General features: G+C 41.4%; 1 protein-coding gene across 1 annotated transcript; it reads right to left on the reverse strand.

The window, feature by feature from the left end:
- Positions 1-5,012: 5,012 nt before the first annotated feature.
- On the reverse strand, positions 5,013-9,755 carry LOC103773920 (UBX domain-containing protein 7; the record flags this gene model as incomplete). Its single annotated transcript, XM_008941303.1, has 4 exons — positions 5,013-5,125; positions 6,639-6,704; positions 7,902-7,969; positions 9,608-9,755. Coding segments are annotated over 4 exons (395 nt in total), but the record flags the coding sequence as incomplete, so codon positions are not given.
- Positions 9,756-12,212: the final 2,457 nt, after the last annotated feature.

A 12,212-nucleotide genomic window follows, 5' to 3' on the forward strand; every position in this document is an offset into this window, starting at 1 on the left:
CTTTTAATTCCCTTCTAAAGCCAACAGGCTTCACAGTTAACATTTAACAGGACACAGTTAAATTGCTACCATCTCACACACATACAACTCTCTTACACAGCTACTGGGTTTTTCCTGAAGGAGTGGAGGTGGGTGGAAGGAGAAGAGTGTGGAGGGGAAGAGAGACACCAGGGTTTTGGAGATGGGTCATTTTGGTCAGTGACAAAAGAACAAGGGCCAGCTCAAGAGCTGGCTTGCATATCCTGAAAGCTTTAGATGCACTGTTTCCAACATCATCTGATCCCCATTTCTCTTCCTCCTTTGAGGTATAAAGGCCAGCCCAGGCTCTTACAAGAGCACACAGACAGGGTAGGTAAGGAACAACTGCCCTTTGCAAACACCTCTGTTCAAGCTTTCAGCTATCAGCAGGGTAGGAACTTTGAAAGACAGAGGTAGTGGGTCCCAGCTACCAAGGGCCAGATGCAAAACCAAAACACCACCAGTCTTCAGGGTTGTTCAGCCTGGAGAAGGCTCTGGGGAGACTTTATTGAAGCCTTCCAGTACTTAAAGCCTATAAGAAAGATGGGCACAGTCTTTTTAGCTGGACTTGTTGCAACAGAACAAGAGGTAATGGTTTTAAACTAAAAGAAGATAGATTCAGACTAGATACAAGGAAGAATTTTTTTACAGTGAGGGTGGTGATACACTGGCCCAGGTTGCCCAGAGAAGTAGCTCCATCCCTGGAAACATTTCAGATCAGGTTGGACAAGACTTTGAACAACCTGATCTAGTTAAAGGTGTCCCTGCTCACTGCAGGGGGGTTGCACTAGATGAGCTTTAAATGTCCCCTCCAACCCAAACTACCCTGTGATTCTATAATCTGTCCTAAATTTACCTTTACCCTGTTTATCCATTCACATTTTTCATCACTACAACTTAAAGCAACATAGCAGCAATCTGGTTAGTCTGTGAAAAAAGTCTTGTTTTACAGCCAGGGGGAAAAAGGGGAATTTCCCTGGATAACCTCTAGCTCTTGCACTACTAAAAATAACACATTTGACTTTTCTGCTCCATGTATGGTTTTTAAACGTTGTGGTGGTTCTTAATTGCTCAGCTTTGTTGAAATGCACTGCTCCCTCCTCTCAGTCAGCAGAGAGAAACAAGGAAGTGGAGCCAGCACCCTGTGACCTTCTGGACATCTGCTCACCAAGGGTGACTCAGTTTGGAAGAAAACAGGTGACAAAGTCAGAGCATGAGATTGTCTAGCATGAAATCTGTGCTACACTTGGACTTCTTGCCTGGGCCAGGACATACAGCCTTCCATCAACCCACCATTCCTGGGCCTGCAGAGGCACATCAGCCAGTCTAGAAGCACCTTATCCAAAAATAACTGCACCTTTTGAGTACAACGACTGGATCAGCCTCCAAACTATTGCTCCTTGCCACATACAAAGAACCATTTCAGAATGGGCTGTAAAGCAGGGAGCAGCCAGAGAGGTGCAAAATGAGGGAACTTCATACAGGCTTGAAACTCTGCAACATCACCTACAGTCACTTCACAGAAGAACTGAAACCCTGGTGAGTGTTAAGCACAGACCTGCATGCACCAGAACCATCTCCTTCCTAAACAAGAAACTTAAGCTAAGTCAATTTGGTGTGTACCCCCCAAAAATTCAATGTTAGCTCAAATCATATGCATGAAGAGATGAACAGCTGCAATTCTTGAAAGCAGTCTCTTGAGATTAGAACCAAACCATGCTGTTCTTTACAAAGCATGTTTGGTCTGCAGTTTATTTATTTATTACACTCTAGTGACTTATTCATAACAGATTCTACCTTGAGGAGAGAACTCTGAAGCTTAATACATGTGAAAGCTCAGTATTGGAGTCAGGAAACAACAGTTACAAATCCCTTGTGCAATCTTAACTGACAACAGCCTGATCATATAACCATGCAACAGTACTCAGACTTTTTAGTGACACTATATTTAAGCTCTGAAAGTTTCTCTGGAATTTTCTAGTAGGAAAAAAAAAAGGCAATTCAGGTCAAGCTCTCCTAGGCCCATCAGCTGTTTGCCTCTGATTTATAGAGCCCCATTCCACCAGTCATTAGGTAACTAACATCTGATGTTTGAAAAGCCTGCAGGATTAAAAGACTTTTGCAGATTTTGTGTATCAAAACATTTACACAATTAACTTCACAAATATAGTGATCCTAAGTTCTTTATGTGGAGCACACTGCTTTTTCCACAGAGAGCAAGTTAAAAATAAAAATCCATGTTGTTCCACATTTGAAAATTTCTCTTCAGTGAAAGTGAAGTCTCAAAAGGGAGTATTACTGAATTTAAATGAAGTGGCAACTTTTTGCAACTTACTGATATCAAAGTTTCTTTGTAATTAAAGAAAAATTAAGTTTCCTGGGGAAAACCAAAGATAACTAAAACCTTCTTACTAGCAAAATAATAGAGTACTCAAAGAAGAGTGACAAAAAAATGAGCAATAAAGACACAAGAAAACCTTAGCAAGGCCAGATGCCACCACCTAAAATGATAATCAAAATGATAGTATTTAGTCTTTGGTAATTTGGGATATTGTTGGAATGTTGACAAAGATGTTTCACCTGAGAAGGCCTAAAGGGGGAAAATAGGACATTAAGTTTAAAAGGAGGCAGAGTCCTCTGAAAGGAAGAGAGAACATAAAGGTTGCTAAAATGGTGTGTCCCCATCCTGTGTCCCCTCCCCCCCAAAATTACTGGTTATAGTCAAGAGGAAAAAGGCTGACAAAGGTTCCCATCTCTCAACCAGGGGCAGGGATCAGGAGGGATACCACCTGGGTAAGTGCTGGATGGTCCTAAAAGCCAGCAGGAGCCTTGAGGCAAAGGAATGCTAAACTCCTGTCTTCATAAGTGAAGTGAGGAGTGAGGAAATGACCAGCCACTCACTTGCTCTACCTTAACTTCTCCTCTGTAACTATTCTGTATGAAAGACTCACTCACTGTCTCAAAGGTGCACTAGTTCTGCAGATTATCACCTGGCACCCCTATTCTCTGCAGAACTGGAACCAAAATATCTCCATGCAGTGTGTTCATTGCATTTTGCACACCAGGCAGGGGAAAGAACCCAGTTTTGGGACAAAGTGATAAAGATCTCTGACTTACTACCTAGTTTATATATGTTTTTCTAAGCATACATAGAAGGGAACAGCAGCTTGCTAGAGATGACTTCTGAGAGGCTGTGGTCACTGGATTCACAAGCAGCCCAACACTGTCCCAGGCTGATGCAGTACAGCAGTCTACAGCCATAAAAAAGGTAAAATGGAAGGGGGAGCAGTCAACAAATTCAGAAGTTGAAGGTTTTTATTGCAATGAAGTTGAGGAGTATCAGTTTGAAATTAAGGGTATCCCACAGGAGAAAGAACTGCACAAGAACACAAAAAGGTGAACACCAATACTAGAAAGTGTACATGTCTTTAAATTTGAGTCACTGTAAAGAACAGGACAAGGTGTGGATTTACAAACCCTGTTCCCTCCTTTTATTTATTTTTTTTTTTAACTTACAAGGCTGAATAAAAATGTGGAGCCTTCAGAACAACAAAATCCATCCATCAGTTAGTTCATCCTCTGAAACCACTCTTGGCTGTGGTGGATGCCACAATCAACCCTGCTGAAACCTTGGTATGTTTTCAGCAAGGCAGAAGGAAAGACCAGCACACTTCTCAAATTCCACAGCAGGGGTCAGAAGGCACTTGCTGACTGTGCAAGATCCATTTTGGAGCAGCACTGGCTGTTTTCATGTGAATTCCTTTTGCTGTTGCCTTTTATCATGCATTCACTGGGTTCACCAGCAGCTCTGAACCAAAGGGCCAGTGGGCATAATCAGCTGGAGGACCTAGCACAACCTTGTTTGAAGTAAACCCTGAAGATTCAAGGCAGGGATGCCCCAGTACTCAGTACTTCAGCCTGCTCCTGCTTCATTGCACCAAACTGCTTGCTGAGGCAGCCAGAGCTATTCTCTGTCAGCACCCTGTCAAACCTGCTATCTTGTTCAGAGATTAAACATATGGAGGGCACTGTCAGAACACAGGAATTAGTGACAAGCCAACAGATCCCTGGTGATTTGGGAAGCATAGAGAGATGAGGCCAAGAGGATGAGTTGGAGACTCAATAAAGGCACACAGCACTTCTCCAAAAATTCTCCAGCAGTGCTCTAGTTATTCGTGCGTGGCAGTAGAGGCAAATGTGAAAAGAATGAAAATAATACTTCTGTTCAGCTCATGCAGTCAGATCTCCACAACAGTACTGCATCATTTGACCATTGGTTTGCATTCTCATTAAATCATTAAAGAAGAATAATCACCATCGTTGAGATCAGCTACTTAAAGATGACCAGGAGGAAGTTCAGTAGCAACAGAAACTACTGAAGAATATGTATAAATTATACCCTCAAGAAATGAAAATATTTATCAATTTGAATATTCTCAGATCAAGAAGTCACTGATCTATAGCCTAACCACTTATGACTGGATCCACACATGCCTGCAGACAGGAAAGGTGACACATGAAATTATTTAAAGCTAACAGTCCCCTTCTCAGGCAGGTGATCTCCTCAATACTTTTTCCATCACTTTTATACAAGAGCAAGACCTCTACTGCAGGTAAAGTTGTGCCTTCATGACAAAGCCACGCTCAGATACTTTTACCAGCTTGCTCAGGTATCAGAAACCACTTGGCCATGTTAACTTCACCTGAGGTTTTTAGCAGGGCTATGCTGCAAACTGTATTCCCCCTTTGCAAGTACTTGCTCACCTATCAGAAGCAACCTCATTTCAGCTTTTTTCTGTCTTGTGCTCTACAGATACTTCAAGGGATGCAAATATTTCCTCAAATATTAATCCATCAAATATTTATCACTAGATGGCCTTTGGTAACTTTCTGATCATCTGATAATGGATCCATACGTTCCAGCAGCCTAACACAAGGCTCCTGGCACTGTACACACCCATCACAAGGAAATGCACCAAAATGTCCCCACTTACTGTTTCAAAGCTGCCTTTGTGCATCAGATCAATGGGAGGCCTGAAGAGGTCTGCTAGAGTAGTGAGTTTCTTATCTACTGCCCCTCCATTCCGTAGCTCCTGCTCCTGTCGAACTGCACAGCCCCAAGGAGAAAGGAAAGCCAATTAGACAAAAAAAAATCACAAGAGGGATTTATTAGTTGCTATAGGCTCACACTCAGAACTTTAGCACTACAGTCACAAAATTAGAGCACCCTGAACAAGACTAGCTGCTAGGTAAGGGAAGAACCCAATTTGCTTTAGCTTTCTTGAGCACTGGGAGTTTATTTCACTTTTAAAAGAGAGGGTCATGAGCCAGTATTTGAAAACAAATGAGGAAAAAAAAAGCCATGAGTTGTCCTCAGTTATTCTTTTAAAAGGGGAGACTGAGCTTAACTGTAGCATCATAAATTTTACTTGGAATATTTCTATTCTGGTATGCCCATTTTTTGACTGTAATCTCACAGAAAAGAGCAACTGGTCACCCAAAAATGCACTGGTACAATGTATTTCATGGAACCAAGTCAGCTGAAATGGGCAATAACCATCTCACAAGCAAAAACTTGACAGTAGTGAAAGGAGCTGTCAATGGGCCACAGCATACAGACCATTTTTGAGCAGACACTGGATCCCCATAAGGAAAAACACACCCCTGTGGAGCAGGACTAGGAGCCAGGGCATAACCTGGGCTTCCAGGGCCACTTCTTCAGAGCTACCCAGGCAGTGATATTTGTCTATGAAGTTTTACCAAAAAAGCATGATAAAACTTCATCATAAGTCCTCACAATGATTTTATATATTGTGCATATCTAAATATAACAAAGTTATATTATAACAGAGTGGAAATGATGAGTAAAAAAAATGAAGGGCGTGATGATTTTATAAATGGTGTATTTTCATTTACACAGCAGCCAGTGACTTCAGTAATTGACCAGTTCACTTTTACTGGAAAACCCTGAGCAAACTTGTCAGGGGAAAGAAAGTAACAATGAATACTTATTTTCAGCTTGGCATCCAACAGCACCTAACTACGTGGGAAACTGGTTGATGGCTAGACCTCTGGAACACACCAGCAACACCAGCAATAACAACTGCACAACAGTTCTAACTCAGCTGTGAAATATCTGGCATGCTGCTCTCAAAGCATTGTGTTCTATGCAACTTAATGGCTTGAGTAACAGCCAATGCTTTGGCATTTGGAGATTGTTCCTATGAACAGATATACAGCAGTAAACAGCAACGAAACTCATGAGAAACTTGTGTCCATCCAAGGAAGAAGCCTCAAGGGCTACTCAAATCTAATTCAAGTGCTAGAATGACCACTGGCTAGCCAAAAAAAAAATAAAATTCAGTGGGTGAACTAAATTTCTACACACATGTTGGATTCTTCCCCCTTTTCAATTCTCTCTAAAACAGAAAAAGGGTTTTTTTGAAAGTTATCAAGAGCATATTCGCCACGACAAAGGAGACAGAGTATGCCTGCAGGTTTTAATTATGTGACACAGGAAAAAGCATTTGGACCAGCATCCTCACGACCTGCTTTGTGTGTTCATTACTGGTATTAGAAAGAAAACAGAGCCTCTAGCTTACTGGTTTGTAGACACTTACTGGTTTCTGTCTGAAAATCCCGGAAGCCGTCGAATATTGAGCGCGCAGGTCTGCGTCTTTTAGGGGCTTAAAGACAAATGATTCCAAGAGTTATTTCAAAAGCATACTGTCAAAATAATCACACATTAGTATTTGCCATCACAGGTGAGAAAACAGAATAGGAACTCAGAGCACAAATGGGGGTAAGGTCGTTAGGAAGGGCTGGAGGGGGATGGGAGGAGAGTTTGTAAGACCCATTTGCTAAGATATCCTCCCTCCTCCAGCAAACCTTGCCCCAGAAACAAAACATGTCTCAGCAATCCACCAAAGTTTAAAGTGAGCCCTTTCTGATGGGCTCAGTGTGGAGTGGCAGTGCTGCCACAGCATCAACATGTCACAATTCCAGTCAAGATCTTTATCAAAGGCCTTCAAGTAGATGAAAAACTTCAAAAGATAAAAAAAAAAGTATTATTCCAGGGGGTTTCATTAGGAAACAAATTTCATTTTTCCACCAAAAAAAATAATTCTATGCCATTTCTATTATTTTCTAATCTCTTAACCAGATCTTGCCTTAACTTCCTGACTAGACTGGCAACAGCCACACTCTTCCATTGGATCCAGTATCACTATCTGCAAGGAAACATCCAGAATAGATTATATGCAGCTGGACAGAGAGAGTGGCAAAAAAGTATTTCAAAAGCAAGTGATAAACAGCTTCAGAGAACAAAACCAGCTGCATGGTGCAGTTTGAAAGCACAAATTAAATTCCTAAATGAGAAATGGACAAAATCATGAGTAACCATACAGTCCAGCCCTTCTTTCTGATCTGTTATCCTCCATGAGAAGGATGGATTTGTCCTCTCCATTTTCACTTGTCACTCCAGGCTCAATCATTTATCCCACCATCTTGAAGACTTCCACAGCAGTATCACATGGTTCTGAACCCCCAGGATGCAGATTTATTGTAGCTAATTGGATGTTGTCTCACAAAGTCTCAGGGAATGGGAGTTAGTAAATTAGTACCACTGGGAATGCAGCATCTCTAACATCTGAGGTTTTTGATTCCACAGGTATTATTTGTATATTTATATATATAAACAGGTATATACAGGTATTATTTATATATGCAGTCATGTTACAGAGCTGCACAGTTGCAGCAGGAAAAAAAGAATAAAAATACATACAATGCTTTCTTCCTATTCAGAAGTTCTGGTTCTCTTTTCTCACTTAGCTCCTCTCATGGTAAAGAAAACAAACAATCAGACAAAAAGAACACAGGCCTACCTCCAAACAAGGGCTCAGGCTCTACCAAAATCTCCTGTTTTTGAGGAATTGGAGCTCGTACTTCATCCCTATCAAAGAAAGAACAAAAACTCAGAAAGATGATAACAAACCACATCCCAGTGTGCTCCAAAGGCTCCTGCAGCTTGAAGCAGCTAAGGATGCTGCTGTACCATTGCACAGAACCCAGAAATTTGGGGTCAAAATGGACCTCAAGAGACCATCTGTTCCCACTGATGGAGAACTTGGCACACTCTGCATTAAGACCTGGCATGGGTGACCTTTGTAAGTAAGTCTTGACAGAAGACTACACAAATCCTGGGTGACTTGATCCCAGGCTTTGTCAAGCTACTATTTAAAACATTTTTTCTTCTTTAGTAACTTTCTTAATACTTGGAAAAGTTCTTAAAACTTAGAAAAGGCTGCTAATTAATCCACTTGCCATTCTCCTCCCCTGATTATTTGCACAGAGAGAAAAAACTCTTAACTTCTTTATTAGCAGCTTTCTTCTGTTGGAAAGCTTCTTGCTTCCACTTGAAAGTCAGTCCTCTCTTCCAGAGGAAGGAAAATGAGATGGTCAAAATTGGTCATTGCCCTCCATTTCCAAAGCAATTCATTGTTTCCATAGCTGTGTTCCCTCACATATCAACAGCTTAGCTATGCTTGCAGAGACTGCTAGATAACCTGAAATTATGACTAGGAGGAAAAAAGGAAGCCACAAGGGCCCTAAAAAAGTGTCACTTAGTATGGTCACTTGGCCCATGGATCTGCTAAAGGAGGGTATGGGCTTACCCAAGGAAATCCCTTTCTATATCCTGCCTATGAACCACTCCTAAGGAGTACACCTATAGATACAGAGTCTCAATTTCATATACTGTCAAAAGTCCAGGCAGGAAGGTACTTCACATCAACTATACAGGTTAGCACTAAAAGAATGGTTTAAATCTATACACGTGCTTCAGAAATATGGATTTTCTTTAAAATTCAGTTGTCTTTTTCCTGAAATGGAAGATTTTCATGAAGATGAAAGCAGGCCCAGGTTTAATTTAGAACACTTAATGAACATGACACACCAATCAGCTTCCACTCAAAATACTCCATTTGTCCCAAGCAGACACGTTAACAGGCAGCACTGGAAGACTCTGCCATGGTCTGGAGGAACAACTCTTCTCTTTACTGGCATCTGATGTGTAAGAGACTGATGCAGATGTTGTAGTTGGTTATCCCTCTGCATACTAGTGTACATGATCTAGCCCTTCCAGTGCCAAATCTGCCTAAAATTAACACAATAAAATCCCTACAAATGGGACCAAGGTCACTACATTTATAAGAACCAAAATAACAGAACTGTCTACCAAATTAACATAAAGTAAGATTGCTGGAGCAATTTAAAAGTGAAAATCTCTTACAACTAGATCCCCACTTTAATATCTTGAGCTCTATTTGCAAAAACTGATATGTATAAGCTACAGATATTTCTGAAGTACATGGAAGAAAGGTCAACTTCTGTTGGTCTACATACCAACTTACATAACAAGAACTTACCCAGAACAACATTGGAGCCATCAATTTGGCAAGATGACCCAACTAGCCCATATAACAGTGAGCTGACAGCAGGTTAGAAGTCACAACTGCCTCATTTGTTCTGTCCTACACTATTAAATTCTCAAGACTGCTCATTTATACAGAGATGTTCATCAGGTACATACTCAGTGTGTGGTCGAACAGCAGCCACTGCTGCAGAACTGGTGCTAGGTTCCTCTGCTATGCCTCCACCATCCAGAAACATGGTGACAGCCATCTCCAGATTGTTGTTGCATGCTTCAAGCATATGCTTCCCCACACTTTCACTGGCACCTGTAAGGCCAAAGTAAAATCAGAGCATTCTTTAGAAAGCATTTCTTCCTTCCAGCAAAAGAAAGCTGAGTGGAAGCCCTCTGAAGGGTTTCAGTATGTTTGGGGTTTTTTTTCCTGTTTTCCTAAAGGTCAGACCTTTTCCTGTTACAATGTTCCAAACACTATTAGGCATACACAAAGTAAAAAAATTGGTTTAACATTTTAATGGCAAGAATACTAAATCAGTTGTCAAAGTTTTTTTTAACCCACTTTTAACACAGTTAAAGCTGGAAGACAAGACACCCTGTTTTACCAAAAACAACCCAGGAGAAGCTCAGTTCACACAACAGGGAGGAAAAACAAAAAAAGCCAAGAGAGAGAAAGCAGTGCATGTCCATAGTTATTTGTATAATGACTAACATTTGTTAAAATCTTTCCTACAGGCAAGTAAATCCAGTCTTATTCTGGCTGCTCAGGATGAAACAGTAGCTGTTAACACCCCTTGGAACTCCTTCCTCAGAGGGTTCAGCCTCTACTTCCCAGCTCCTCCTCAAAAGCCATGCAGAACCACCCTCAACAATGAAAGCTCTCCTGCACACAACCCTTTAAACATCCACTTCCTACAGCCTCTGTCTCTACAGGTGGTGAGCTGCCAAAGAGCTTAGTTTCAGATGTGAAAGCTGGCAGAGAGGAAGAGTGGCAAAATGCAGCTGAACCTGTTTGGGAGTAGATTTTGGAACTGTAATAATTCTTACTAAGTTCACTGCAAGACACCAAAAGGAAGAAAATACTTTTTCTAGTATCAGAGTCACAGATAATATCAGTTTGGGCAAAACACATTTGCTAGTTGCTCAGATTTTTTTTCAGAGAAAGACTCCAGAAGCTCTAGTTTGAACAGAGGATACATTTTGAAAGTGTTGGGATAAATCAGCTCTGAAAGACCTGCACCATTGCCTTAAATCATGGAGAAAGCTGAAGGGACCAAGGGAACTGGGTTAAAAAAAACAACCAAACAAACACCCAACCAAATTCCATGACAAGTGCACCCAGATGGCACTCACCTGTATTTTAAGGCCTTAACTGAGACAAAACAAAAATCCAACTAAATCTAAAATAGTGACATCTCAAAAAATGATGCAAGAGCATCAAGTTCATGTTTTTCAAACAAACTGCTCTCTGACATTTCAGCTCATTTCAATGTCAGCTGTAGCAATGAAACAATATCTGTATTGTCTGGAATACACACACCAACCTACAACCTCACTGTACAGTCATAGGAAGTCACTCACTGAGAAGAACTAGAGGAAAAATGATATTTAAAGAGATACCAACAGAGAAAGTGCTTGTATCAGTTCACCACTCCTAAGGAAACTGCCATCATAATAATGTTTTCAGTGCTCACAAACAGAAAATACTAAATATTTTGCTACATCTCAAAGCAAATGTCAAAGAGATCCCAGAATTTCATTGGTAGATACACAGGAGCTACATTCTCTAAGCAACACTTTCCTGGACTGGAGTAGCAAAGAAACACAATTCTGACACCTGGAGAAGATAAATACATGAAGGACTCCTTTTCATTCTTCACTATCACATACTCTAGAATCAAACTGCCACACAGCATTCATCCAGCCTCTTCCCCACAGACACGAGTGATTTTGCACACTTACAACTCAAAGCTGAAAGCTGCTGACACACATCACTGAGGCGTGTGCCTCCCAGCACCTGTCAAATCATGCCAGTATTGGCAGGACAAGCTCCACAAAAACACACTTTAAAACTCTAATAGTGGATGGGTGAAGACCAGCAGGTTCTTTTTCTCCCTCGTGAAAGCCTAAGAGGGGTGCTCTTATGTTTAGCATAACACAAAAAGCTGTCAGGCAGAGCAAACTACCAAGGCTCCATCTGTTCTGCTTCACTTCTCAGCAAATATCTCGGGCACTGCTGAAAACACAAGGCACACACAGGCATACGGTACTAGGAAAACGTATTTGCTGCAGGTTCTTTTTATTCAGAGAGTTTATTCTTCTTCAAACAGAGCTGAGGGATCAGGACGTTCCCAGAGTGCCCTACCGGCATGTCACAAGGTATCCAACACCCTCAACATCCCTGCTGGGGATCGGAGCGCCTCCAAGCCCGAGTACAGGCACACGACCTGAAACGGAGCTGGTTACAGTGGCTGAATTAAAAGTGGTTTCATTTAACTAAAAAGCCAAAGATGTTTTCCTAGAGGCTCCTTCAGTACCCGATACGTCATGCCATAAGCAAGGGGGAACTGTAGTGAAGCAGATTAAACACAAAAGTGGGTCAAGCGCTCAAAGTACACAGGCTAGAGCAGGAATTATCACCTGCCCCAAACTTCCATTTAAAAGCAGCTCGCTCTCTGCGCTACCGAACTAAATTCTCAGTATGTCGGCCGTACTTTGAGATATATTTTTATTTAGATCATTGTTTTCTCCTCTTTTTTGACTCAGCCTC

Source organism: Merops nubicus, unplaced genomic scaffold, assembly GCF_000691845.1.
Source record: "Merops nubicus isolate BGI_N331 unplaced genomic scaffold, ASM69184v1 scaffold15015, whole genome shotgun sequence".
NCBI classification, from domain to species: Eukaryota; Metazoa; Chordata; class Aves; order Coraciiformes; family Meropidae; genus Merops; species Merops nubicus.